The 23,707-nt window shown below is 34.7% G+C and overlaps 4 protein-coding genes and 1 long non-coding RNA gene across 6 annotated transcripts in view; 3 read left to right on the top strand and 2 right to left on the bottom strand.

The window, feature by feature from the left end:
• LOC111796709 overlaps positions 1–4,378 on the top strand; it is a 6,938-nt gene extending 2,560 nt beyond the window's left edge. The window contains exons 3-7 of one of the 2 annotated variants that reach the window (XM_023679454.1): positions 34–180; positions 954–1,294; positions 1,656–2,178; positions 2,300–2,332; positions 3,576–4,378. In XM_023679454.1, the coding sequence (XP_023535222.1) occupies positions 34–180; positions 954–1,294; positions 1,656–2,178; positions 2,300–2,332; positions 3,576–4,093 (1,562 nt within the window). In that variant the 3' untranslated portion in view covers positions 4,094–4,378. The other variant, XM_023679461.1, reaches the window with a different exon arrangement.
• Positions 4,379–6,103: 1,725 nt separating this feature from the next.
• On the bottom strand, positions 6,104–7,203 carry LOC111796726 (protein LURP-one-related 17-like). Its single transcript, XM_023679472.1, has 2 exons — positions 6,793–7,203; positions 6,104–6,650 (listed from the first exon to the last, which is right to left on the bottom strand). Exons 1-2 carry the CDS (start codon positions 7,060–7,062, stop codon positions 6,270–6,272), a joined length of 651 nt encoding a protein of 216 aa, XP_023535240.1. The 5' UTR covers positions 7,063–7,203; the 3' UTR covers positions 6,104–6,269.
• On the top strand, positions 7,077–8,699 carry LOC111796736. Its single transcript, XR_002815411.1, has 2 exons — positions 7,077–7,219; positions 8,451–8,699. It is a non-coding gene; the product is annotated as an uncharacterized LOC111796736 (long non-coding RNA).
• A 1,431-nt stretch (positions 8,700–10,130) lies between these two features.
• On the top strand, positions 10,131–17,620 carry LOC111792468 (respiratory burst oxidase homolog protein A). The gene is made up of 14 exons (XM_023673974.1): positions 10,131–11,148; positions 11,228–11,390; positions 11,750–11,798; positions 12,540–12,653; positions 13,646–14,068; positions 14,151–14,534; positions 14,638–14,733; positions 14,859–14,974; positions 15,420–15,587; positions 15,688–15,844; positions 15,997–16,179; positions 16,278–16,406; positions 16,652–16,730; positions 16,822–17,620. The coding sequence occupies exons 1-14, from the start codon at positions 10,473–10,475 to the stop codon at positions 16,929–16,931; spliced, it is 2,847 nt and encodes a 948-aa protein (XP_023529742.1). The 5' UTR covers positions 10,131–10,472; the 3' UTR covers positions 16,932–17,620.
• Positions 17,621–18,705: 1,085 nt separating this feature from the next.
• Positions 18,706–21,623, bottom strand: LOC111792478 (probable membrane-associated kinase regulator 2). The gene is made up of 2 exons (XM_023673984.1): positions 19,809–21,623; positions 18,706–19,655 (listed from the first exon to the last, which is right to left on the bottom strand). The coding sequence occupies exons 1-2, from the start codon at positions 21,106–21,108 to the stop codon at positions 19,588–19,590; spliced, it is 1,368 nt and encodes a 455-aa protein (XP_023529752.1). The 5' UTR covers positions 21,109–21,623; the 3' UTR covers positions 18,706–19,587.
• Between the last annotated feature and the right edge of the window lie 2,084 nt (positions 21,624–23,707).

Raw genomic sequence — 23,707 nt, 5'->3', positions numbered from 1 at the left:
CAAAAAAAAAAAAAAAAAAAAAAAAAAAAACAGAGAAGCCTCAATTGATGAAACAGAAAAGCAGCGTAAGCAGCAAGCGGGGTGATAAGAGAAATCTCAAAGTGTCATTGAAGACCAAATTTGATTCACTCCCTATAAATGCTGGAAATGGCTCAGCTACCGCAGGGTGCATTTTTTTCGGTATGATGATGTCCTGTGAATTATTAATTAATGTGCTCAGAAACTTGCATTTATGTGGTACTTATGGTATTTTGAGGACCTTATGACATGTAGTGAAGAAATACTCCACTGGATAATGCAGACGTTTTAAATTGTGTAGATATACTTAGTTTGTTGTGAAGAAAATTTATATCATTGTTGTGACAGAACCTAAATTGAGGGATAACTAATAAGTCTAACCAAATCAGGACAGTTCTAATTCTATCATGTCTTGATTTGTGTGTTACTTCAATATTTTTCTGTAAAGATATTAATTGGATAGTCCTTGTAATTAAGATATCTCTGGAAAGACATTATCACATGAATAGCCTTTTGAATAAGAGGTATAGCCATTGCACCTATCTCGCGAAAAGATAGCAAGTGAAATGTCGGCTATTTTATTTTGACTTCCAACAAGAGTTATTCCTTGAGTATGTCTTGATGTACAAAAATGAGTTGCGTCCCAGTTTTTACAAGTGTTATAATGAAAGCAATTTCTCTTTACCTTCTTTGATTTTTTTTTCCTTCCATCACTATAGGTCGCTACTGGATCTTGTTTTCAGTTTTGCAAAGAGTTTAATTGCTCAGTGCTCAATTCCTTTAGTTGTTACTTCCTATTATGACATAAGTAAAAAAACAAATCACTTGTTTATAATCTATTTATAATAAAGGTTCTCATTGGTTTTTACTTTTGTGCACCTTACTTTGCATTACACAGCATAAAATCATTTATGGGCCTTGTGAAATGTTTACAGGACTATATGGGCTGAAATCAGATGTTCATGATTTCACAAAGCTTACGGATGATCCACCGCTGAATGGTCTTCTTGATGGCAGTTATGACTATTCTAGTTTAAGTAAAGCCAAAGGTAAAAAAGACACAAATGTAAATGAATGTTTTCTGCAGTCAATTAGAAAAGCTTGTTCTGTTCTTCAGCTCCCATGGCCCGTCCGTCCACAAAATACTGCGGAGTCAGAGAGTTGTTCTAATAGCAAACCATCCACAAGTCTAGTTAGTTCTGTTTCAAGCATGGAAGAAGGGGTGAATTTTGATGCAAAAGAACTTAGTACAACAGATGCACCTTCATTAAGCAAGGTCTGTGAGTAAGAATTTGGCTATCTCTCTGGCCTATGTGCACATGCACTCACTCTAACACATACTGTACCTTAGTGTTTGTTGTTTTTAACTTCTTGATCTGTACGCTGACTATACATTTTTATTCAATTGGTTTAAATTATTTTGACATCTCTTTTATAGTTATTTGAGATCTGTCTACAACCTGATTGAATCTATTTTTGCTGATTCTCTTATGTGGTAATTGCCATGGCAAAATACTCAATTCTTCATCGAAAGGATATTTTTTAGTGTCCTAAACTTCAATCATAAATTCGGAGTTTCTTTCCATTATTACATTTAGATTTAGACCTTAATTTCGTTCTCTTGGTTTTCCATGAAGGTGCAAGATGCTTGTAGCAATTCTGAAACTTTGACCAACGTACTTGATTTTAAGTTGTACAAACCAGATGACATGTTTGTGAAATTGGGCCTTCCTCTACCAAAGGATTTGGAATCTTTGCTTCAGGATGCCAGCAAGTCCTCTGTATCTTCAAAGAATGCGACAGATTTGCGTTCAGCAAAGCAACAATCTCGTCGAGCAATCTTGCAACCATTTCCGTGGTCACATTCTTTTAATGGGCACTCTAAAGCAAATTCTGATTCATCCAAGTTTTCTGCAAATAGAACCACATGTACCGGTAGGTGGTGGCGAGTCGGAAACTTTGCCAATATCCCCACTGCTACTGCTGATTGTTTTACAAAAAACTTGGAATCATTGACTTTTAACCAGAGTTTATTTCCTTCAACAATGAGAGTTGGTCCTGATGATGGAAAGTCCTCCTCTGTATCTGTTAATCATCATCAAAGTGGATGGGATTCCCTGTCTTCTGCAACTTGTTCGAAAGCTTCCTCTATGCTTGTGGGTAAGGATTTATTGGAAGGCATTTATGTCGCGTAATTGAGATTCAGTATCCACCTTTAAACATTCTGCTATTATTGTTTATTTTACTTAAATCGTGACCACTGCTTTTGGTCTACATACAGATTTTCGAGGGAAGATGAATCGTGAGGCAAATGGTATGACCTCCTTATTTTTCTGCTATGAATCAACTAAATCTTATTCTTGATTTCTTTTTTTTTTTTAAGTTAGTAGTTAAGATCCAATAAATTATAAAAAAGTTGAACTGTGTCCGTAACTGACTTTTCAATGGCACCATAAGAACTACCACTTAATTTCTTATATCACATAGATGACTTCTCTTAATGGGGTCCTTTCTCTGAAGGAACCAAAAAGAATCCACTGAAGGAAGATGCTTATTGAAGAGCTGAGGGAGAGAAAGATTGATCTTGAGAGAGAAAAGTAAGAGAGAGGAAAGTGAGATGAGGAAGAGAAGTCCTTAAGGAGTAATCTGGGTCTGTAGTTATAAACGAGAAGTTTTTTCAGAAGTTCAGTAGTTGAAGAAAGTGCTTTGCTAGTCTGAGAATTTTTGGCAAGTACAGAGAAGCCTGCTCTAGAAAACATTAAGCGTTTTAGAGGAAACTAAATCAAATCCCTTGCATTTATTTGTTATGCATAATTCAGAAATGTATAAAACTTGGATTCTTAATCTCCCTAGAGCTATGAGTACGAACTCGTTAGTTTGGCTAGTGTGTCCATGTCTAACACATTTTAGACACTTCAACACTTCTAACACTTCGACATTTGTTGGATATGTATCAGATACTTTTTAGCACAATAGTTATGTGTTAGACTTTGGTACAAAATCAATATGAGTTCTATATTTGTCCGACACTTATCGAACACTTATTAAGTATACTAAATAGACACAGGAAAAAAATCATTAAGTTTGAGAGTAAGACATATCAAACTCATTTATTTAATCATATGAATGCCTTAACTACTTTGGATTTCTTTAGACACCTATCGTACACTTCTAAAGTATACTAAATACACATATAAGACGATAATCATTAAATTTGAGAGTGAGATACATTGAACTCATTTATTTAATCTTATAAATGTCTTAACTTATTGACTTTGGATTTCTTTATTTAACGTATCCTTGATGTGTCTATGTCATAATTTTTTTTAAATAATGATGTGTTTCGTGTGATGTCATATCCACGTCCTGTTCTTCTTAGCGATAGAGAACTGTAGATATAATGTACGTCTCTCAAACATTAAGCCACTTTCCTAATCTTTTTTGCGAATGCTATCTCGCTGCAGCTTGAAACTTTATGAATTTTGTTGTGTCATTTGCATGCAACTAAAGCATAATTGAATTTTTTGTCTTCGGCTATTGATATTGCTTCTCTACAGAGCAGCACTGTCCAAGAGTAATGGCTGCTGCTCAAACTCTCTACGATATTGCAACTCGTGCTGCATTGAGGCAAAACATAGACGGTATAGTAAAGTGGCCAAAAAAGCCTTCACAAAAGTCCATGAAGGCTCGAAAGTTGAAATCAGAGGAAACCGAAGAATTATATGCCGCACCGACCACTTACGGATTATGGTCCAACAATTCATTTAAAAACGAGGGCCATTTGCATCCCTCGAAGAAGCCAAAGCCAGGAACAGTAGAGAGCAGAAGAGACATTACTCAGACAAATAATAGAAAGGGACCATTGAATTGGGCTACAACCAAATCGAGTAGATCGTCCCCAAGTAAGTTCATTAGAGATTCGGTTTCGGAAGCTAAACATTCAACCTCCGGCGTAGTAAAACAATCATCAATGATGCCTCCTCCAGCAACTCATTTGTCCAAGGCTAGCGAGGGACAACAAAAGACACGAAAGTTAATGCTGATGGATTGGAAAAGAGGAGGAGGAACAGGTTAGATTGATCAAGAAACTCTACATTATTATATCCCTTTCCAACAAAACGCTGCTATTAAATTAGAACCACTCCTCTGGGCTTAGGAGTGGCTAAAGTGGTAGGTTGTTTGTGTACATAATATTGTTGTAAGTGGCTGATTGATATGATTATTGTAATGGTCCGTCCTGACGCTTTCTAATTGTTGTAACATCACATCAACTTCATTCCAGAACGCAGTAGCAAATTCCTTGCCACTGTGTGAAAAAGTATTTGACGAGTCAATAGAAATTTTAGTTCTTATTACTGTTCCCTTGTGCCCCTATCTGTGCTCTTCACCAGTTTTCTCTTCTTTTTTTGATTGTCTTGTCACATCTCTGCAATAGACCAAGAAAGTTCGAGTTGTTTCGGTTTGTTAGGGCGGAGGACAAAGTATAAAGCAGGGCTGGCAGGAACAGAGACACGTCCACACTGCTATTCTTGTAGTTGTCGCTGTCATTTTGATTGTTATCTCCTAGTTTGTCCTCTTGCTCTATCAAATTCATGGAAGACGAGGAGCCTTAATGGTGTGAATGAATTCCCTCCCCTCTACTTCGTAGGCTTATGTATAATCTCACTTTTCAATACCTTTAAATCTATTTTTATTCCATTACAAACTTAGTCTTTATTAATTCTTCTAGAATTACAAATGTATTTTCTTTTGATTTTTTAATAATTAAAAATTCTAAACTTTTGATTTTTTTAAAACCATATAATTAAACTTTAGAAAATTTTAATTCGTAGAGATTTGTTAGATATAAAAATTAAAAGTTGTAACGACTCAATTATTCTACTATAATAAAGTTGCTACTTTATGCATGACAATATCGGTTAAGTGTGGAAATGTTCATTTAAAGTATTTTATAGTGATATCATAGATTTTAAAGTTCGTAATATTTAGAAATTCTAAATTTGCGAGACTTATTACATATAAAATTGAAAGTTAGTTGATATATAGACCTTTTTAATACATAGCCAAACTTTAAAGTTCAAAAACTATACATTGAGATGTGCCTAGGTTGACTCGAATATTGATATTGATGTGTATATGTATGTAACCTAATTTATTTATTTATTATTATTATTATTACATTAATTAACTATTAAATAATAATTTTAAAAAAAATCGACATGGCAATGTCGGTAAGTTGACATAGTGCTGTCTCCGGTGTGTTTTGACCTTTCTACCCATGCATGATCAAGTAGTAGCCTATCCTAATGTCGCTTCCATTTCGATATGATGATAAGTTAGGCTAAATAATTTGAATCATCTACGCTAATACATTTATTTTAGGTTTGAAAGAAATGTATGGACAAAAATATAAAATTACAAAATAAGGAGATTTGGATTCAAATTTTAACTCTTTTTTCTTCAAGATCTCATTTTCTACCTGTCACATTGTAATGACTTATTTTTTTAAAGTCTCGAGCCATATGTTGTCAACAAATTTTAAACTTTTTAAAACGTGCACCCATTTACTTAGTGTCAATTTAAATAGTACATTTCATTTAAATCAACTATGTATTCAAGCATTCAAAATACTACGGATACAATTTACAAAATGGCAGATGACAGAGTAAACAACTGAGTTCATGAAGTCATAGCATCTAAGAAGCCAAGATAATCTAGCTCGTGCGCGCCCTTGTCTTGACCACTCTATCCAAACCTCATCTAAATAGATTAACTAACATGGATAACTATAAAACTCAATAAGTGGTTTACTTGTAGTTTGGTTCGTTATTAATTTTGTCCGATAGCTTAGCAACCTCATTCCTAAGTCATGTAGTTTCATAGGCTATCTCCTAATTAACTTAGTTAGAGTCATGGTGGGGAAGACGTTAGGTTCTCTTTCCTTGGCCCTATCTCGATTATTAATTCTCATANAAAAAAAAAAAAAAAAAAAAAAAAAAAAAATTAATGGTGGTATTTAGAAAATGAGATGTTAACATCTGAATTACTTGTTTAAAAGGATGATCATAAGAGTCCAAAATTGGGATTGAAAATGAAATAGGCGAAAGGAAATTCAATTATTCCTACAACAAAGCAATATTGTACACTCCTTACTCAAAAAGGAAACAAATCCCTTTCAAAATGAAAACGCAGCTTCTGCAAAATATGTACAACCACAGATGGAGATGAACACGACGAAGAAGAATCAAATTCTAAGAGAACATCTGATCCAAAAGTAAAACCAGAGCCATAGCCAATCCCGAATCAAAACCAGGAAGAACCAGCAGAAGAAAAACCTCCGCCCCAAAACATACGCCGCCGTTAATCGGCTCCTTCCTCCTCACCTCCGCCACCACTCTCCTCGACGCGTCCAAAATCTTGCACGATCTCTGCCCGTACGAACCTTCTATACTGTACGCATACTTTTTGTCTGAGATTCTGTAATCGTATACGTACGCAAGCACTTTCGAATTCGGAGCGACATGTAGTATGTTCATGTTCTTCCTCACTCGACATATCGGATTCTTTCTAGCCCTAATTTTGCCTCCTACTTCCCCTTCGTACACGCACCAGTTCTCTGCTATTCCGAGTTTCTGTTTAACCAAAACAAACACAAATTAAAATCCAATCCAGCCGGAATCACAGAGAAAATCAGAGCGATTCATAAACATTAAGTTCAATTTCATCGGAAAGACGAAGAATCAAACGTATGCGTGAGAGTAAAATTTGACTGACCTTGGAGCGGCACATTGTGAGGACGGATTTGCCGAGGCCGTCCATTAGAATCACTTCCTCCGGGCGTCCAATGTAATTGTCGACTCGGTATACGATGTTTCCGCTACGATCGATGACTGTGAATCCGTTGCAAGTGAGTAGCAGTGACTTCCTCCACACGGTCAGTGAGATACACGCGCCGCCGTCTCCGCCTCCGCCACATCTCTTGACCTCCTCCTGCGGCTGAGATTCCTGGTGTACTGCTCCGGAAGAAGATTTGAAGAAGAGCATCCTTAATTGATTCCTTGCGTTGCTGATGGTTGATTTCTTTTCGAATTTATTGGAGGATTATAGCCGGGTGAGGAAGCAGATATTTATAGAGTCTCAAGACCCATAATCGGACGGAACTTCGATCTCCATGAAAACGATGACTCTTGTTGTTCACTAGGTAGGCTCCTCATTTCTCTCTCTAGCTTTTTTTATTCTTTTTTTTTATTGAAAAATAGTTTTTAACTCTTATGTTCCCCAGCATTTTTTATCATCAAATTTTAACCATTAAGGTTATAAAAAAAAAATTATACTTAAAATCTAAATAAATTTTTTTTATACCATTATAATTCAAATTTTATTTTTAAAAGATACTTAGAATTTTAAAATTGTTTTAAAAAAACATCATTTACGTGTGATAACAGTAAAAATTAGAAAGTGTATCCATGTAAAAGATAAATTAGTTTTAACATTTATTTATTTGATCCCAAAAAAAAAAAAAAAAATTAATAATTAGTTCTTACACATTTTTTAAAAAAAATTTCAATTTATCTTTTATTTTGACGAAAAAAATCTTCAAAATTATTTTTAAAAAAAATTAACGTCTAAGGACAAAAATAAAATATTTCAAAATTTAAGAATATAATTAAAACCTATTTAAAATTTGATATTTTATCTAATTTAACCAAAAATTTAGATTTTTAACAATTATTATTATTTTGAAAAGATTTATAACAATTTAGCCTTTCATGTTATTTTTAAAATTGGTAACCATTTAATTCTATCCCAATTATGGAGTTCATTAATTTGAATAAAAAGGAAATTCTCAATTAACAAATATTCAAAATAAAACAAAATAGACCGTGATTTATTTTGGAAGAAATTGGAGAAAAATGACAGANGATTTTTTTTTTTTTTTTTTTTGTTAAATTTAATTATTATTTGAAAATTTCAGGAAAGTTTTGTTTAAAAAAAATATATAAAGTTCGGAAAAGATTGTATTAAGATATGAATTGGTAGACTAAAACTAAAGTAGGAGAATTTAATAAAAATACTTAGTGACTCATAATGAGCCACGTTTTATACTAATCCCTACCGCAAGCCGACACGTGTACCTTTTCAATTTTCCAAATTCAACCTTTTACTTAGTAAGGTGGGCTTTCTTGTCCCCGACATCAATTTTATTTATTTATTTTTAATTTCAAATATTTATCAAACTAAATCACATTATTCAAACATTTTAATATTATATTCCAACTTTTAATTCCACTAAATATTGTTAGTTGGGTCGGATTAATTAAGTTTAAGTTTAATATTTTATTTTTCACGAATTTTTTTTAATTTTTTTTATTAGATTAATATTTGTGATCCATAGTAATTATAGTTTTGAGTAATTAATTTTTATATTGAAGAGGGGAAGTCATACACGTGCGTAGATTTGGAAATAGAAGAAAAAGATATTTTTGGAAGCGATGGCGAGGAATTAGGAGTGAGAAACTGGCGTGGTCGGTTGCCAGCCGAGAAAATTCCACCGGCTGCCCCTGTGGGCCCATATCACTCCCATCATCTTCATTATATAATATATGCTTTTCAAACTTCTTCTGTAGCCTCCCCCACTTTATTTTTCATTCACCAATTCACATTTCTCATTTATTCGCATCTTTTTACAACTTTATATTATTAATTTCACTTACCACTATATATCTTAAATGCTATAGTTAATAAATCACAAGAAACTAAGTATAATTTTCAAAAAATATGTAAGCCTCAACTTAGACTACTAATCTTGTATAGTTTAACCCTAATTAATATATGTATTTTTAGGTAACTCTGTGTATGAAGTAAAAAATAATGGTTGATCTGGTTGGTTGTTTTGGTTAAACTGTTGNAAAAAAAAAAAAAAAAAAAAAAAAAAAAAAAAAAATTGTTTTACTAAAATCATTGACGTGACGTTTAATACTAACTTTAATTTTATAAGAAGGTATCATATTAGTCAACCAAATTAGTTAGGATATTTATTAGTTAATTGAATAAAATATATCGGGTGAGGTACTCTCCCTATGATTAAAATAATTCTCTTTTAAATTAATTTTCAATTAGATATAACATCTCTAAAAACTAGATAAATTTAGAATTTAATTTTTATAATTTTATAATATTTATGATGGGATAAAATTCTCATAAATTTTATTTTTAAAATTAAAATTGTAATGGTTAATTAGGGATAAATATTATTAAAAACTAAATTTGTAATTTAATTAAGAGATGGTAGACCCATCAAACACGTTTCGAGTTGGATTTTGGCTTCATGCCGAAATGAGTTGTTTGTGTTGGGCTCATCTAGAAACGTTCACAATTCATTTTGATCTCTATGTGACATTTTGACCTTTTAAATGCTTTTTGGACACTTTTAAAATGTCGAGAGATAAATGTTAGAACAGTGATGGTAGATAGGTTAGTCAATCAAAATTTAATTGGATATTTTATTTTCATAAATCATTAATTTTTAGACTATTTCATATTCAATAATATATACTTTTATTTATTTATTAAATTTCATACTTATTTTTTAAAAGTTGAGTATGAAATTAAAATTTAAAATCCATAGGGTCCTTTCAAGTTTGGTATGTATTTTGAATAATAATAATTAGTCTATCGGGTTTGACCCCTAATTAAATTTATGGTTCTTGACTCAATTATAAAAATTTTATGATTAAACGCGGTTTATTTGAGCAATTTTATGTAGTTAACAATTAAAAGTAGTATGTTATTTTCGGCCTCGATAATACTCTAATGATTATCATGAAGACAAATTGAATCATTATAAACAATAATAATAATAAATACATGAATTTGCATCGACAAATAAACTTAAGAAACTGATATTAATAAATACATGAATATGCACTAACAGATAAATTTGACATATAAAATTAATTTAAAATTTCTATCATGGGCTAAATTTGTAAATAAATTGATGTATCTTTTATTACTATGGTTTGGTTTTGAGTTGTTTACTTGTTAAGGAAGAAAGTTTAATTTAATTTAAATCTCATCGTTAAAAAAATGACAAAAATTAGAATATTTTTCTCCCGCCTTACTTTAATGTCATGCATACAATATTAGAAAGGAAAGGAATGGGTCCAAATCAAGGGTAAAATGGTAATTTACAAATGAAAGCAGCGTACATCCACGCTCTCCCCGTTTATGCAAGATTAGGTACAAATACTTTTTGGTTGCTGAAAATCTTTGTCTTCTCCGTTTAGAGCAATTCCTTCCGATTCAGGATGCGCCTCCTCTGTAACTTCTTTTCTCACTCCCGATTGGTTGATTGTTGACGACGGCTGCGGCACCGGTCTGTTCCTCAAACTGTTGATGATTAATTAGTTTCGCAGATTGCAGGCACGTTCCAGTCTGCTAATTATTAATATTCAATGACCACTACGGAGCGGGAGCGCCGATACGGATCTGACGACATTATACAACTTGATTCGATGATCTTCGGATCGTCGCTAGGAGCGCAGTTCGACGTGGCGGAGGAGTTTGTTGAGGTGACGCTTGATGTGCAAGAAAACAAGACGGTTGTGCTTCGAAGTGTTGAACCTGCGACTATTATCAATATCGAAGATGGCGTCTCTGGAACTTCTGGAACGCCGGCCTTGACTTCTGCTTCGACTTCGAGATCTACGTCGGTGAAGCGGAGTTCGTCGCATCGGTTTCGGCAGTTCTCTCAGGAACTGAAGGCGGAAGCGAGAGCTAAGGCGAAGCATTTCTCTCACGAGTTAAAATCCGAATTGAGGCGGTTCTCATGGAGTCGGAGTCAAGTGTCGCGAGAATTAGCAGCGTCGTCATCAAGTTTGAACACGAACAGAGCTGTTGGAGTAGAAAACGGAATTAATTCGGCTTTAGCGGCTAGAGATTTGAGGAGGCAACGAGCAAAGCTTGATCGAACTCGTTCCGGCGCTGAGAAGGCTCTTCATGGATTGAGATTTATAAGTAGCAAAAATAACAAAACGACTGGCATTGATTCGTGTAGTGAACTTGAGAGCAACTTCAATAAGCTTTCCAAGGACGGGTTTCTCAGCCGCGCTGATTTCGCACAATGCATAGGTTCAAACTCGGCCTCAAACGGTTTCAGTACATTTCGTGAATTTTTAATCGATTTCATTGTTTCTTTTTAATTTGAAAGGAATGAAAGATTCCAAAGAGTTTGCTCTCGAGTTGTTCGATGCTCTAAGTCGGAGGCGAAGACTCAACCACTTCGAACAAATTAGTAAAGACGAGCTATTCGAGTTTTGGCTGCAAATCACAGATCAAAGTTTCGACTCCAGGCTTCAAATCTTCTTCGACATGTAAGCACCATAGCATATAATTATGATCACAATTTTTTTTCTCAAAGAATGATTAATAATGTTTTATTCTCCCTCAATTATTATATGCATAAAAAAAGTAATTTGGTTTCCTAGCAGTTAGCACGTCCATTTGTTTACTAATATTTAACGAATTCTTCTTTAAACAATAGATTATTCTTTTAGTGTTATCGAAACATTTCTTTAGACGATTGCATTTCTATTTTTACTAATAGGCTTATTGATGTTAATGATTAAGAAAAACAATCCGTCAGTTAATTAAAAAAAACAGTATGTATTATGTAGATACTTCCTTAATTAAACGCCTTGATTTAGTCATTTTAAATAATTAAACATCTCAGGGTCGACAAGAATGAAGATGGTCACGTTACCGAAGAAGAAGTAAAAGAGGTAAAAATTCTATTTCCTAACCACTTCTCACCTCATTGCTTTTGATGCTGCTGATGATATTTTAGGCAATTAAAAAATGATTTAAGACCAAAGCCGTTCCGTTTCTGTATATATAAAACTATACGTGCATGATAAGATTATGAAGAAAAATGGATAAAATTCATATATTCTAACCTACACAAAAGGGAGATGATGTCATTTTTAATAGATTAGCATTGTTATCACCCTCCCCAACTAAAATACAGCTACTTGTATAATTTCAACGATATTATTTACATTTTTTATATAAAACTTCTCCTAAAAGATAAATCAAAAGTGACCTCTAGTTGGTGGGATTCTGTCTTAACCTTTATTAAATTCTCGAATATTTTAAAGTAAATGCTATTGACATTCGCTAAAAATAAAAGAAACAAATAAACAAGTGCACCTTATGTTCTGACTTTTTCTTTCTAATTTTCTTGAATTCTATTGCCATTGTTACTAAGAATTGTGAAGTAGGAAATTTTGCATTTTTCAATTCAGAAAATTACAATTTTCTAACACTTTAGAAATTGTCAGGCGTGACAATTGTATCGACTGGACCCTGATTATGTGTGAAAAGAATTTTAATAATTTCATCATTGTGATTGGTTAATTTAGGTTGAATATATTTGTTTATTCATAATCTCATATTTAAAATTTCCTATTCAGAACAATTTGATTTAATTTGTCTAACTTTTCATTTCTCCAATGAGTGGGTAGATTATCATGCTAAGCGCATCAGCCAACAAGCTATCTAGACTTAAAGAACAAGCGGAGGAATATGCCGCCTTGATCATGGAAGAACTAGACCCAGAAAGACTAGGTTATATCGAGGTATGTCATCTCTTCTAATCATATATATTAAAAATAGTACTTAATTTAGTCCTTAAAATTGGTCGGATTTTTTTAAAAATAAACAAATAAAATACAGAAGTAAACAAGGTAAAGTAAAAATAAACTGTAAAACTGAGCTTACCCACGTTAAAACTGTTAATTATGTTACTTGTAGTTTAATTAATCTAATCAAGTTTTAATAGAATTTCTCAACCACCGAACGGTTGGAAGGGTTAATATTCCAGGTTTTCATTTTTCGTTAGGTAAGGTTGCACCCCAATTCGGTCCATCACCTTCAATTATTTATATGTATTGCATGTTCCTGGTGGTTGAACAGTTCATTTTCGCCCTTTTCGGGTTTTGTTGGTCAATTTGTTGATTCAGTTTTATAAAACGCCAATTAGTCGCTCTAACAACTTGGACCAAGGGAAATATGGTTGGTTGGGCGATTAATATTTTCCTTTTCTTTTTCTTTGCATAAAATATCACAAGGTATGATCTGTACCTTTATGATTGCCAGTTGCCAGTGGTAGACGTTAGCGCCACCACTAAGCCCACGCCTAATACATCCAGTTTCAGGCGATCTGGAATCATATGACAAATACCGACGAAATCGGGTTTAATTTTCCGAAAGTTATACCCAGTCTAATTTTAATTCGATGGATTGGCCTCTTTGAGTATTAAAAAAAATTCACCAAATCTTGATCTGTAGAACATAATTCCTTTCGATTCTTAGAAGCTCGTACATAATGTTACAATAACAGTAAAAATTGGAATCTATTTCTTGATCGTTGAGGTGAAATTTATCTGGATGAATTTCAATGTTATCTTTAATATCTGATCCTTCGGGGAAAATTGCGAAAAATTGCGAAAAATTGTTATGCTAGTGTATAAATATTTCCCATGTTGTAGTGCCCTAGTTAATTGAGAAGAGCATTGCACGTAATTTCGACTACCAATGAATTTGTTACTTCCGTTGAGGAATGTTTCAGCTATGGCAATTGGAGACACTTCTGCTGCAAAAGGACACATACATGAACTACAGTCGAGCCCTCAGCTTCACCAGCCAAGCCTTGAGCCAGAATCTACAAGGCGTTCGACAAAGAAGCAGAATTAAAAGATTCAGCACGAATGCGCTTTACTTTCTGCGAGAGAATTGGAGGAGAATTTGGGTTTTGACACTTTGGATTCTGATCATGGTTGGGCTTTTCACATGGAAATTCTTTCAGTATCGACATAAAAACGCCTTCAAAATTATGGGATACTGTCTCACCACGGCAAAGGGTGCAGCTGAGACCTTGAAGTTCAACATGGCTCTCATTCTTTTGCCAGTTTGTAGAAACACTATTACTTGGCTAAGGAAAACCAAAATCGGTTACTATGTACCTTTCGACGACAACATCAATTTTCACAAGGTACACGCTGACCCCGATGTTCTCATCTTAGTTTTGAAGGCATGGATATCAATTCACCCAATTGGTTAACTTACCTGTGTAGATCATTGCGGTGGCCATTATAGTTGGAATCATTCTCCATGCTGGAAACCATCTTGCGTGTGATTTTCCAAGGCTCCTTAGATCATCTGAAGCTGAATATGATTTTTTGATTGGCGACTTCGGCAAGATTAAACCCAGCTATATGGACCTTGTTAAAGGGTGTGAAGGTGTTACAGGAATCTTAATGGTGTTCTTCATGGCAATAGCTTTCATACTTGCAACGCGATGGTTTAGGAGGAACCTCATTAAGCTACCCCATCCCTTTGATAGGCTCACTGGATATAATGCCTTCTGGTATTCACACCACTTATTCATTCTTGTTTACATACTGCTCATCATTCATGGCCTGTTCCTCTATCTCGTGCACAGATGGTATCTTATGACGGTAATCAGTTAATGATTTTCTTTTGCTTTCGCCTACGTCTCTCAACTAAATGCTCCTTCATTAATGTAAAAGGCTGATTAACATACTAATTTTGTGATTTCAGACATGGATGTATGTCGCTGTTCCAGTTTTGCTGTACGCTGGAGAGAGAATCTTGAGATTCTTTCGCTCTGGATCATACACTGTTCAAATCCAAAAGGTTTGTTTGAATTAAGAAATGAAATATGGGACTAAATTTTAGCTTTCTACAAACGTTAGAGACCAAGATACTTCTGGTTTATAAATTCTCTCTGAAATGTACGGCTATCTCTGTGACACATTTAGGTTGCCATTTATCCTGGAAATGTTCTCAAACTACAAATGTTCAAGCCGCCCCAATTTCAATACAAAAGTGGACAGTACATGTTTGTTCAGTGTCCTGCGGTCTCTCCCTTTGAATGGTAATGAAAGATCAGATTTACTAACGTTTTCTTTTGAACAGTCTTCCAGTTACCCTTGTGTAAGATAAATGCAAGATAACCTCAAGAAAGTTGTCTCCTTTCTGGAACAGTTAAACGAACACATATCATCCTTACTGACCTCTAGATTTCATTGCTTTTTATCAATCTTTTCGTACCTCCAAAAAATGAGTGTTTACAGGAAGTAAGAAATCATATATTTAAAACGATAACATGTATCATAGTTTGAACTTTGAACCTATGATGCAGAATCTAATGAACTTGTTACTGCCACAGTTGAACTAATAGATTTTAGGTAACTTTTGGGTCAACTTTGTGAACTGCATGGCCATATCACTATTTGATAAAAAAAAAAAAATTCCTTGTAAGTTGATCGAATTATAATAAGTTTTTAATATATTACATACTTTGTAAACTTGGCATGCAGGCATCCATTTTCAATTACTTCGGCTCCTGGAGATGACTACCTTAGTATCCATGTACGGCAGCTTGGTGATTGGACCCAAGAGCTTAAAAGAATTTTCACAGAGGTTTGTGAGCCTTCCGTCTCCGGCAAGAGTGGCCTTCTAAGAGCTGACGAAACTACCATTAAAAGGTTAATATTATCCTTATAATATTCCTTTCGTCTTAGACCTCATTTTAGCTTACTGCATTTCCTAAATTTAAATGTTGGAAATTTGTTCTGCCCATGTCAGTTTGCCAAAGCTTTCAATTGATGGCCCATATGGTGCCCCAGCACAGGACTACCATAAATATGACGTGCTACTACTTGTTGGCCTAGGCATTGGGGCAACACCTTTCATAAGCATTTTGAAGGATTTGTTGAATAACATTGTGAAAATGGAGGAGCAGGTAGTGAATCAGCTGCTTTTTAGACCCGAGACATATTTTTTTTTAATTTCAAATTTCTGGTTCTATTGTGAATGTGATCAATCATTTGAATCTAATAGCTCTGCAATTTGAGAACAATACTAAATATGCTTATTACATGTTGTTTCTTTTAGGATTCATCAACTGAGATCAGTAATGTGGGCGACCTCAGTTATGTGAACAAAGATTTTCTCGCTCCTAAAAGGAAAAGTAGTCTGAAGACCACTAATGCCTACTTTTATTGGGTAACTAGAGAGCAAGGTTCATTTGATTGGTTCAAAGGTGTCATGAATGAAATCTCGGAGCTGGATCAAAGGGTAATTCATGTCCTTATGTTCTTACGTTGAGTATACACTTGCAATTTGATTTCATGACATGTCTGTTAATTGGGAGTATCAATTGTTCTGAATTTTAGGGGTTAATTGAGATGCATAACTATCTGACTAGTGTGTATGAGGAAGGGGACGCTCGTTCAACTCTCATTACCATGGTTCAAGCCCTCAGTCATGCTAAGAATGGAGTGGATGTTGTGTCTGGCACCAGGGTAAAATCATAATCATTCACTACTGTTTCTAATACCTTTTTTTCATATCCTTTATGATTGTTATGGAAGTACATATACAAATTTGAAAATTATGCCAATATACAATCAACAAAACTTAGAAAAAAAATTGTGAGGAATTTAAGTAATCCTATGTTGGCTGATAAATTTAGTGGTCAGGTTGGTTCTTGACTCACTGGGTCGTCCCTTATATATCCATAAAAAAGCTTTCATTGGCTCCAATACAGGTGCGAACCCATTTTGCCAGGCCCAACTGGAAGAAAGTTCTCAGCAAAATCAGTTCCAAGCACTGTGGTGCAAGGATAGGTGGGTTGATTTCAACTATATCATAATAGAATCCTATTAATGGAACCGTACCCTCTTCTCATATTGTTGTGGTTTTGACATTTTCTACTAGGTGTCTTCTATTGCGGAGCTCCAGTTTTGGCCAAAGAACTTGGACAGCTCTGCCATGAGATCAATCAAAGTGGCTCGGCCAAGTTAGACTTCCACAAGGAGCATTTTTAAGATAAGTTTGGATGCATCATTTCTTCCCTGCTGTCCTCGTTCATGATCCTCCATTCTCATCTCAAAAATATATCAAGATTAAAATTTTCTACATTAAAGTTGGAGAAGCCGAGAAAAAGAAGAAAAAAGAACATAAGATTGACAACTAGTAGAGAGTAGGTAGGAAAACAGAGAGGAAAAAAAAACTAAAGAAGTCAAGTTATACAAGGAGACTTTGGAAGATTTAGCCACAGGTAAATTGCAAGTAAACATTATGGTTAATGTTTAATTAGGATTAGGAATTTTAAACAGGCCGAGGTTCTGCATTGTATATATGATTACCATTATGCTGAACCCATGGTACAATACACAGCTACACAGGAGAAAGAAGTTCACCAAATCGTAGGAGATATTTTGGGATTTGTCATAGCATTCATTCATAGAGGTTGCAAAAGGAAACGATTCTGATGTTTGGATAAGGGGATTAAATGGAGTTCTGGAAGTGGGAGTCAGCTTCTAATCTTATACTATACTGCCTACCATTATACCTGTGAATAATGCCGATATTTGAATATTTTTGGAACATTCTTTCTTGTATATTTAGGGGGACGGGGGGGATTTTTGTTATTGTTATTATTTCTTTAACGCCATGTGAGCACCTTGGATAGTGTCGAATTTTTGCTTTAAAATTTATGCATACTTCTACAGTACTAATTTCTATATCAAGCTCCATCCTACTTTTTTCTAGAAAATGTTAAGGTTGGGACTGTAGGACTAGACCAAAGAAAATGAAGAGATGTATATAGATTTTGAAGCTAAGTAGTCTCTCAAGTAGGCAAGTTAGATTTAGATTCAGAAATCTAAGTCAATAATCACCTCCACTAAAAAAGTGTCCATTCAAGATCCTCCTCCCAATAGAAAAACTACATATATATATAGTGGTTTCTCTTATCCTGATTTAAAATTCTAGGCGAATCAGAAGACAAAGAGGACGAAGACAAGAAGTCTTCCTTTTCCCTAAATCGAGACACATAGATGAGAATGACAAATTCAAAACTAAACAAGGTTGTCACATGCGGACTCTCTCAAAGAAATCCATCCTAGTTGAAAGTGGAAACCCACTATTCCATTTCCAGTGTTATAATAATGAGTTAAATTTATGGGTACAAGGGAAGAACTGGTGGTCAACCTCCGTGGCTGCACATGTAGTAGGAGACAAACTATTCCCATTAATCATCTGCCTAATCTCTCTGTCTGACAAAACAAAACAAAACAAAACAATAAAGGATAGGAAGAGTGGAGAAGTGAAAAATAGGGCTTGTCCATATTCTACAAGGTTGTCACATGATGCCTCTCCTTTGCCTCCACCTCATCATGCTGGTTATTATGTTCCCAATGTGAAAGCAATGAGAGAGAAAGAAACATAGGAAAAAGGGTTGAAAAAAAAAGCCTTATTCTGAGGTAAGTGTTCTACAAAAACACACCCCTTTACTGCAATAAAAAAGAAGAATCTGAATCATTTTTACTCGTGAGATTTTGGAAGTTTCTTCCTCCCCTTCCAATCAATGATGCAAAAACTCAAATGGGTTGGTGACTATTTATGAAGTTTAATCCAACTATTGGAAAAAATTCTAACTTTTACACTTGTTCGGACTAAATTCTAACCAAAGAAAACGAAAACTTCAAGCACAGTTCAGCTTTGGACAAAATGGATAGAGTAGAACATAGAAGAGGATGGAATGATGGACAACAATGGTGTTTAAGAAAATAAAGGCGAAGAAAACATAACACAGAAAGCTCCAAACCATGGTTGGATAATTCTCCACCATCCATTAAGACTACAATACGATTATATGTACTTACAAAAGACTATGATTTGAAGAAAACAACCAACCATAATATGGACAATATGATGACAATTTGACATGGAAGAACAGAGTATTATTCCCAGAGGCAGTGATTTTCATGGGACCAAATCAAAACCCTGTGTCTTGAAAACACAAAATTGGATCTATAAACCCCCCCTAATATTAAAACATTAACATAAAAAACTTCAATTGATTCAGGCATTCAATAAACCTCCATAAAGTAATTTTAACCAACCCCCACATGCTTCCCTTTACTCTTACTTTTAGACCATAATTCATTGGATAAAAACAAGAAAAAAGAAGGAAAGATAGAACCCATTTTCTCTGTTTAAGTAAAACCCCACTTTTCCCAAGTTCTCTGACCACTAAAGACACTATTTTTGCCACAGAGATGGCTGTCCTACTGAGACCCACATCCTTTACCAATCTAAAAAGCCAAAAAAAGCAACATAATTTCAAACCGCCCACTTCACCTCAGTGATTCTTAAAATTTCAATTGGGGAAGGCATAGGAAAATCACAAACATGGGGCGCCCAACTCTGCTTGCTTTCTATGTATCATCACTTCCTAATACTTTTTACCCTTCACTGGAAAAATATTCAAACTTTTTACTTAGAAGGCCAGAGGAACCCACAAATTCAATCCTTCCTAACCCAACAGATGAACATTTACATATATACTACATATATATATATATATATATATATTAAGCGAGAGAAATGTGAAGGAATATTGACCAAAATTTTCCCGCCTGTTTGGATTGAAATTTTCTCATGGATTGATGGATGGATCGCTGTTTTTCTTTACCTTCAACCAATGGCTTTTTCTGTGAAATCTGAAGGTTTCTCACGCAGAGACAGCAGGGAAGACTCTGAATCTGTTGTTTTTGGTGTAGAAGAGACACAAAAGAATTGATCCATTAATGAAGTTGAAGAAAAAAAGGTGAAGCTTTTAGTACAAGTAACAGAACAGTTTATTNTTTTTTTTTTTTTTTTTTTTTTTTTTTTTTTTTTTTTTTTTTTTTTTTTACCTCTAGAGGCGTTGAAGGATCTCTTGCAATGAAGAATGGCGCTCTGGATTCCGTCTTGTTGCTGCAGAAGTGAATCGTCCCTTCTCGACGGCGCCTGCCCGGGTGGAGCCGCTGCTACAGCGGAGGAAGCTGACCGACTTTTCCCCAAGTGCTTGCAAACCACTCTTAGCTTGGCTGGCATGTTCCGGCCCTTTGTGTTGATGGTCGTTGTTTGTGCTTGTACTTCCACAAGTTCTGTGTCTGTCACGGCCTTTTCCACCGGCGGGGAAGTGGGTGGCGCCGCTATTGAAGGCAGTGCACCGGACTTAGCTCTGGCTGCCCCCAAAATCAGCTGTCCGGATAACCTGAACTTCTCGCCGTATCTCCGTGAAACCCGAATGTACAGAGGCTTCACCATCTTTAAGTACTTTTGCATTATTACGTCTTTTGAAAATCGAGTTTCTTCCGAGGTTAATTCGTCGGAGCTTTGTTTCTGTGCTTTGTTGTTGTTGTTGGTGGTGGTGGTGGTGGTAGTTCCAGCGGAGCCTCTTGAACTGTTGTCTCTGGTAAACAGAGACATGATCGGAACTTCCTCTACCTTCAGTTTCACGGCAAATAACTTACTTTTCGTTTGATTCTGGCTTTTGTCCGATTGGTTCTCGTTTTTCTCCGGTGGGTTTTCCGGCGTCAGTTCTGTTGTCTCACCTTTCGTCGGTTCCCCAACAGATCCATCCACCTCTGTTTTCTTCTCCCCGTTTGATTTCGATTTCTTGAGACCCGACATAAATACCCTGAACTTCGCGGCTGATTTCAACAATGTGACACGAAGCTGGGGTTTGGAGTTGGGTTCAGAACCGCCATTGGATGAAGCTTCAACAGGGAGAAGCCTTCCCTTAAAAAACAAGTCATCTGAAGGAGAGAACGTAAGATTAGCATCGGAATGTTCATTGGTAGAGCCAGACGAGAGCGTGAAATCGAACTCCCTCTCACCATCCGAGTCCCCATCTTCTTCTTCTTCTTCTTCTTCATCTTCATCATTCTCCTCCTCACTTCCATCATCACAGTTTCTGTCATCTCCATCTCCACCCTGTTTCCGACCCTCATCCTCATCAGGAACAGCAAACTCCAAATCAAAGAACGGCCCATCATCGTCATCCTCATCCTCATCAGTCTCCGCCTGGTTCCTCGCGACGGCAGTGACAACAGTGGCGGTGGCAGCAGATGAAGTACTGCTGAAAGCAAAATCAGCGGCGGCAGAAGCAGACGCACCACCACCACCGCCGCCTCCTCTCCAGTATTTAAGCAAGCTGAAGCTTTCCATGGTTGGGAGAGCCAGAATAGAGAAATGAGGAAGAGGGATTAAGGTCTTGAGAAGAAGAAGAAGAAGGGAGAGGTAAAAAGGAAAAGAGAAGTAAAGATAGGGAGAGAAAAAGCAGGTTGTTTGGAGAGGTGAGTCAGAGGTTCAGAAGAAGGACATGGTAATGGTTGTATTGCAGAGGAGGAGGAGGAGGAGGAGGAGGAGGAGGAGGAGGAGGAGAATTTATTTATTTATTTATTTATTTATTTATTTATTTACTTTTGTTGTGGAATTTGAATGCGTGATTTGCAGAGAAGTCATGTGAGGCTCAGTCCTCCTCCTCTGTTCACAATAAGAAAGACAGTGACAGAGTAAATGAAGGAAGAAGCAGAGGCATTATTCAAAAACCTTTCCAAACTTTTCCCGTTTTCCCATTTCCCTCATCTTCCCCTTTTAATTCTAAACGACTTCCATGCTTTTCTTCTTTCTTTTAAACACAATTCAACTACATTTACTCTTTCTCACCCCCATTTCCATCCATTCACAATACCTTCCCAAAACCAACCTTCTATATTTGTTGGGTATTTGTAGGATTAGATTAGCGGTGAGCTTGAGCTATTACAAATGATATCAGAGGGTGTATTGTGAGATCCCACATTAATTAGAGAGGTCAGTTATCAGATGGTACGAGTCATTGATTGGAGTAGAACTAGATACATTTTAAAATCGTGGAATTGACGACAATACGTAATAGGTCAAAGCAGACAATATCTACCACCTCTGGACTTGTATTATAGTATCTGATAACAACCATCTAAAAAATGGAGGAACAACAATAAGAATGGAACAACAATAATGTAGTTACTGTTTCTTTAAATGATAATAATAATAATAATAATAATTTGGTGAGGATTGATGCGTATTTGAATAACAAAAAGTTGCATTGTCGTTTACCAAAGATATCTGAAAGAACTCACCATTTCTATTTATATTTTTTAACCATAAAGTCTGTCCTAAAAAACAAAAACTATAAAGTATCTTCTTTTTTTTCTTTTTCTTTTTTTTAATCCTATCAAAATAACTTAATTATTCCTTTTCCACCCTTTCTCCAATAAAAATAAATATATTTTTTTCTTTTTTTTTTTGAATCTATCTGACATTTACGTGACATGAATGATGAAATTTATTTGAGAGAAAAGAACATGACGTATAAAATAAAGAAAACTTGCACCCATGTAAGAACTTTAAGAGAGTTAGAAAGAGTTTACCTTCTTCAAGTTTAAGAAGGATACGCGTGTGAGCTTTGGCTGAAGTTTCTCTTCTCTTTTCCTGTTGGGTGGTCTTATTTTCTTTATGCTTCAACTCGTTTTATTTTATATATATGTCTTAATCGGTTGAATTTTAGGTATACCCATTTTAAAATTACTCTTTAGTTGGGTCCAAATCCAAATCGTCTACTTTATCGTTTGCTGTTCGAGAACTCTGGTAAGCTTGATCGAGTGTATTTGCATTTAGTATAATTGAATGTAGGATAACATAATAGGTTGTGGTCCATATGGCCCCCTTGTACTGAGACCATACCCTCCCAATCTTAAATGGGCCTCCGCTCATTCATTTCTATATAAATAATTTATTTTGTTAATGAAAATATAGAAAATGTCATTATAATATTTATTTTTTTAAACATAATGTTTGTTAATGAAAGAACCATATGCTCCAAATTAATGTATCATAAGCTGTTGGAAAAAGATAGGAGCTTGGACTTTCTATGTTTTTTTTTTAATTTGATATTATTTTTATGGATTTAAAATAAAAATTAACTTTTTTAACGAAACGGTTCACCTTAGATTAAAAAAAATTACACAAGAAGTCAATATTTCAAAGTCTTCCGTTTTTTTTTTCTATTAAGTGATGTTTTAAAATTAAATCGAGTTATATTCCATAGATAAGAGTGACGGTGAGAAAATGATATCCAGTCATAAGTGGACCCTATCATCCATATTATCGGATTATTTGAAAAATTAAATATGGTTTAATAACTATATAAGCCTATAAATAGTATTTTTATTGTTGTCTATTTTTTTACATATATTTTAATGAAAACAANTAAAAAAAAAAAAAAAAAAAAACTAAAAATTGAATTATTTTAATAAGAAAGATAAAAGAGAAATGAGATGAAAAGAATTAAATTTGAAAAAGTAAATAGTAATGAAAATAGGACCTAAAAATGGTGTTTAATTCTACATTTTAGAATCATTATTAAGATGTATTAGGGTTGTTTTAGGCATATAGATTAGATTAATAAATTGGTTAATAAGAAAAGTTATAAAAGTTAATGGAACAATTACCTCCAATTTGTTCCCCCGATGAAGATAGGACAAAATTAACCTCAAACAAACCAACAAAAAAAAAAAACAAAGTAAGATTAGGGTTAAATAATCTTAATTTTACTTAAATTGGTTCCTTAATTGGAATCATAATGTTGGAAACCTGTCTCCTCTTTATCCACCTTTGTCGGACCTTCCTTCTCTTCTTCTATTATTCCTTTTCTTTTTTCTCCTAACAAAAAAATAATGATAATAACTATCAATAATACCATATAATCAAATTAAAAGTTCAATAC

This window comes from Cucurbita pepo, chromosome LG01, assembly GCF_002806865.2.
Source record: "Cucurbita pepo subsp. pepo cultivar mu-cu-16 chromosome LG01, ASM280686v2, whole genome shotgun sequence".
Lineage (NCBI taxonomy): Eukaryota > Viridiplantae > Streptophyta > Magnoliopsida > Cucurbitales > Cucurbitaceae > Cucurbita > Cucurbita pepo.
Note: the sequence above shows the minus strand (reverse complement) of the source record. Positions and strands in the feature narration are given on the sequence as shown.